The 6000-nt window shown below is 36.7% G+C and overlaps 1 protein-coding gene across 1 annotated transcript in view; it reads right to left on the bottom strand.

Annotated features, from left to right (window-relative positions):
• Positions 1–2510: 2510 nt before the first annotated feature.
• Positions 2511–6000, bottom strand: part of SH3BGRL (SH3 domain binding glutamate rich protein like) — a 93655-nt gene continuing 90165 nt past the window's right edge. The window contains exon 4 of the mRNA XM_035028802.1: positions 2511–4156. Coding sequence (XP_034884693.1) covers positions 4124–4156 — 33 coding nt within the window. The 3' untranslated portion in view covers positions 2511–4123. The remainder of the gene's footprint in view (positions 4157–6000) is intronic.

The raw sequence follows: 6000 nt of genomic DNA, 5'->3' as shown, positions 1-6000 counted from the left end.
CTCCCTCTCCCTCTGCCTGCTGCTCCTCCTGCTTGTGCTCTGTTTCTCTCTGTTAAATAAATAAATAAATAAATACAGAAATAACTAACTAACTAAATAAAATCTTTAAAAAGCATTTTTTAAAAAGAAGCTTGATCTTATTTCCCCTAGAGCTGAAGCTTTGCAGCACTCTACCATCCATAGATTTGGTGTGTGCAAGGGGTTTGTGCTGGTGTTCTGGGGAAGGGTCCTGCTGTTTTGGTTTCTCAGGTTGACTTGCTCTAGTGGAGATACACCTGCAGGGCACAGGGTGGGTGGTTTGTGTAAGCAGCTCTAGCCTCCACTGGGGGCTCTGTGCTGCTCACTGAAGTTGGTTGGTGCTGATGGGGGAGATGCAATGTCTTGTTCTCTCAGTCTCATAGTGGGGAGTTCACTCCTGCCCCTCTTCATGAAACCCTCACAGAAGAACAAACTATCTCCCCTCTAGTGTCCCTAGCTTCCATCAGATCCCTACCTTCACCCTGTGTCCAAGCTCACTGTCTTCTAGGCAGCACAGTACCCCTGTGTTTTATCTCAGGTCCATGGCTTCAAAACTCCAAATTTTAAGGACCTGCATGACACAGACTCACAATGATCCTCTAGGAGAAGGTCTCACCACACTGTGTCTGGTGCTGGTCTGTCCCAGAAAAGCAGTCACATGACCATGCAGTGGTTCAGAATTTATGGTACATTGCAGCAAAAAATGCTGGCACCAAGATTTGCTGCTATTAGTAGGTGTCTCTGTTCCTATGGTAGTGAGTAGGGCGGTACATGGGCTCCTGCCAGCTCTTTTGTCCCCAGAGAGACCATGCCACCACTCCCAAATGCACTGCAAGAAGGGGGACTGTTCCTCCTTGTGGGACCCAGAGGATCCTCAGATGACATTGTCTGCTCCTGGGCCTCAGCCCTCCTTCCCCCTTAGCAGGTGTACTGCTAAGCCCACCAGGCACAACCTTGGCAATGGTGTAGACTTCTAAAACTTCAGACTTTGAGCTCTGTTGGGTTATAAACTTGCAGTAAGTAGTCAGCCACTCTCTTTTTCCCAGTCAATGGTTTTGGGGAAGAGTTTTTCTTGAGCAATCCCCTGTATGCTTTCACTTTCTCTCTCTCTCTCTTTTTCACTCTTCTCTCTGTGATTAGGACTCCCTCTTCTCTGCAGCACCCACAATTATTTTCTCCCCCAAATGAACTCTGCACAGCTCCTACCTTTCACAATGTGACCATTTTTCCACCTCTAGATATGCAGTTTGTTCTGTCAGTCCTCAGATGGATTTCTTGAGTGTTCAGAATAATTTGATATTTATCTAGCTGTGTTTGAGGGATGAAGCAACCTTATGGTCCCCCTACTCCTCCACCATCTTAACTCTGAAGCCAAAAATGTCATTTACTTTGGACAGATTCTGTTTTTGACATTGTTAACTTATTTGATAGTAAAAAAAAAATCCAGTGTAGTTAACATCGTGTTGTATTGGTTTTAGGTGTACAATGTATCAATTCAACAATTTCATATATTTCTCAATGCTCATCAAGATAAGTATGAAAGATGCTTTTTAACACTATAATTCATAGGTCTGTATATATAGTATGTAGATCCTTATATTTTGAAACTATTTATATAGAACAGAAAATGTTTTGATTTTTCAAAATTTCATAGTAGCAATATTATGAGATTTATTTCTCATATGAGAAAACACACCAATGAAAGTATAATTCCAAAGACATTATAGTATCTTATTTCATCTTGTGAAAATTTGGGTTGAATTGGAAAATAGATTATTAAAGACAAACTATAGAATGCTTCACCGGAAGGGAACCTGGGTGGCCCAGTCAGTTAACTGTCTACCTTCAGCTCAGGCCATGATCCCAGGGCCCTGGGATTGAGCCTGGCATCTGGCTCCCTGCTCAGCAGGAAGTCTGCTTCTCCTTCTCCCTCTGCAGCTCCCCCGGCTTCTGCTCTCTCTCTCTTTCTGTCTCTCAAATAAATAAATAAATAAATAAATAAATAAATAAATAAATAAAAACTTAAAAAAAATGTTTCCTTGGAGACAAGGTAAACTTGAAGGATGAAAAGTGGGTTGACATTGTTTTCAATAATCCACAGTCATTATTCTGAGCATGTAATAAAACTATAATATTGTATTAAACAACTGAATTAAATGTTAATTTCTTTCTCTTGTTGCATGTCCATGTCATGAATAGCAATGTTTTCAAAAATTATAAGGGAGGTATTTATAAGACTATGAACTGCTGGAAGAATGATTCACTTTTCATGTTGGTAGTATTATGTCTCACACTCCCATTTATAATATCAAAATAATTCACCATGATTAATGTTAGGATAGTGAGCCAACAAAAGCAATAGTGATTTGCCACTTATTATTTGTTTTTATCATTTAAGAACATTGCAATTTAGTACTATTACTTTTCTCACAATTTAAATGAACTGAAATATAATTTTTGGATGAGTAAGTATAAAAAAAATCCACATAGAATTTTGCAAGTAGCATCATCAGCATTTAATAAAGCTCAGGAAAAGATATTGACCATTTTTTTTTTTCGCATTTTCCAGAATCTATTACAAGGCATCCTGTTTTCTCTAGAGTGCCCCACGGCCTATTTTTGTAGACAAAACAACAGAATAGGTCTTTGTGCTATTCTAGTATGTGTAACAAAATTTAGAATCCTAAAAAGGAAATTTAGAAATTGCATTCAAATTATTTTCTCTGTTATTTTTTCTTTTCTCCTTTCACACCTTCTAAAACTTGTAGTATTCATCTAAAATTACTATTATACCATTTAGATACTCTAGGAACACATAAATTATGTTTCTAAAAGGACTGAATTTATTTTAAAGCATTGCATCAAGTTTGACTCTCAGTAAACAAAGCCATGTTCATTATATGTTGATTTTGGCAAAGAGCACAGACTTGCATATATGAAATGATATGATAAAGTAATTTAAATTAAAACTTTTTTTAAGTTTTAGTGTGGCATTAAAGTACAATATGTATATCTTCTGGGTAAGGAATTTAGGCCATAATGTTTCTTGTTTTCTTAGAAGTTTTCATAATTAAAATTTTAAAAATGGACCTTTTATCTGATACTTGTGCTATTCACTGGAATAGAAGCATAGAAAAGATTCTCTCTGCTTAGATTAATGAAGTCACACAATATATGATTAAACTGAAATGAACATATCAAATATCTAAGAGGTAGTGACATTCATGATCACAAGTTGTATTAAAAGGGGGAACTGCTAAGATTTTTTTAGCAAAGACCCTACAAAAATCAGTCTTGGGCACTGAGTGCTGACCTATCTTATAGCAGTTAGTTAAAAGTCTGAGCTCTTTGCAAAAGGATGCCATTTTAAACTTACATGCTAGCCTACATTCATAACATATATATGCACGTTTCACTGGGGCAAGCAACTTAGAAACATGATTGCATCATAGCTGTGTAGTTAAGCAAGGAAGTTGTCAACTGAATGCATCTACTTTTTGTAGGAGGTCATCTGTTCTGATCACTGAAATGTATAATGAAAGGCTACATTTAGAAGCCTAGAAAACCTATGGTTTACTACATAGAAGTTTCAATTACAAAATAATGGGAATGTTATAATTACCATAAGAAATTACAGTGTCTAACATATCATAATCTTTACCTGCAGCTACTTTTTAATCACAATAACATCACATCAAAAGGGTACATATTTTTGTTAATTAAAATTAATGAGGCAATTTAGGACAAGAGATAGATTCTTTCACTCTGTGTTTTAAATTCTTCAACATAAAGCTACAGATATATTTACGTTGTGATAATAATACCAAAAAAGGGACAGATCTTTGCTTTCTAAAATCACTGAAGTACATAAAATGCCTTGGAAGATAAAAATACCATTCCATGACATCTAAAAATTTTATGTGCACCTCCCATTCTCCTCATTGTAATATTCATACTTTAATTATGTATTCATTTTGATTGTTTGCATGTGAAAAACCAACTAGTCTATTATTTCAACATTAAGCTGATTTCTCTTGAAATCAAGATAATTTTAAAAGCAATAGAGATTCCTTTTTCGGGATGCTTAAGGCAGAATGCTTAAGGTTCATGCTTGCTGCTTTGCCTGAGCTTCTGCTTCCTGAAATGAAAAACAAACAAAACAGATATATTTACATATCATGAAGTGGACATCTATGTACATTTTGGATAAACTATATTCAAATTATTAAGAATATTCAAAAGCAAGGGTGCCTGGGTGGCTCAGTCTGTTTAGCGTCTGACTCTTGACTTCCACTCAGGTCATAGTCTCAGGGTCCTGGGATCTAGTAAATCCTGTGCCTGGCTCTGTGCTCAGAGGGGGAGACAGCTTCTCTCCCTCTCTCTCCCTTTTCCTCTGCCCCTCCCACCACTCATGTGTTCTCTCTCTCTCTTTAACATAAATAAATCTTTAAAAAAATAATATTCAAAGACCTGGCAGGCCAAAAAGGACTGGCATGATATATTCAGAGCACTAAATGAGAAAAATATGCAGCCAAGAATACTCTATCCAGCTAGGCTGTCATTGAAAATTGAAGGAGAGGTAAAAAGCTTCCAGGACAAACAAAAACTAAAGGAATTTGCAAACATGAAACAAGCCCTACAAGAAATATTGAAAGGGGTCCTCTAAGCAAAGAGTGAGCCTAAAAGCAACCTAGATCAGAAAGGAACACAGACAATATACAGTAACAGTCACCTTACAGGCAATACAATGACACTAAATTCCTATCTTTCAATAGCTACCCTGAATGTAAATGGGTTAAATGCCCCAATCAAAAGACACAGGCTATCAGATTGGATAAAAAAAAACAAGACCCATCAATATGCTGTCTGTAAGAGACTCATTTTAGACGCAAAGACACCCCCAGATTGAAAATGAAGGGGTGGAAAACCATTTACCATGCTAATGGACACCAAAAGAAAGCTGGGGTGGCAATCCTTATATCAGACAAATTAGATTTTAAACCAAAGACTGTATTAAGAGATGAGGAAGGACACTATATCTACTTAAAAGGGTCTATCCAACAAGAAGATCTAACAATTGTAAATATCTATGCCCCTAACATGGGAGCAGCCAATTATATAAGGCAATAACAAAAGCAAAGAAACACATCAACAACAATACAATAATAGTGGGGGACTTTAACACCCCCTTCACTGAAATGGACAGATCATCTAAGCAAAAGATCAACAAGGAAATAAAGACTTTAAATGACACACTGGACCAAATGGACTTCACAGATCTATTCAGAACATTCCATCCCCAAGCAACGGAATACACATTCTTCTCTAGTGCCCATGGAACATTCTCTAGAATAGATCACATCCTAGGTCACAAATCAGATCTCAACCAGTACCAAAATATTGGGATCATTCCCTGCATATTTTCAGACCACAATGTTTTGAAACTAGAATTCAATCACAGGGGTAAAGTCAGAAAGAACTCAAATACATGGAAGCTAAAGAGCATCCTACTAAAGAATGAATGGGTCAACCAGGAAATTAAAGAAGAATTAAAAAAATACATGGAAACCAATGAAAATGAAAACACAACTGTTCAAAATCTTTGGGATGCAGCAAAGGCAGTCCTAAGAGGAAAGTATATAGCAATACAAGCCTTTCTCAAGAAACAAGAAAGGTCTCAAGTACACAACCTAACCCTACACCTAAAGGAGCTGGAGAAAGAACAGCAAATAAAGCCTAAACCCAGCAGGAGAAGAGAAATAATCAAGATCAGAGCAGAAACCAATGAAATAGAAACCAAAATAACAGTAGAACAGATCAATGAAACTAGGAGCTGGTCTTTGAAAGAATTAACAAGATTGATAAACCCCTGGCCAGACTTATCAAAAAGAGAAGAGACATGACCCAAATCAACAAAATCATGAATGAAAGAGGAGAGATCACAACCAACACCAAAGAAAGACAAACAATTAAAAGAACATA

The sequence above is a fragment of the Mirounga leonina genome, unplaced genomic scaffold, assembly GCF_011800145.1.
Source record: "Mirounga leonina isolate KUSES-001 unplaced genomic scaffold, KU_Mleo_1.0 Mir_204, whole genome shotgun sequence".
NCBI lineage: Eukaryota > Metazoa > Chordata > Mammalia > Carnivora > Phocidae > Mirounga > Mirounga leonina.
This window is presented reverse-complemented; position numbering and strand designations above follow the sequence as displayed.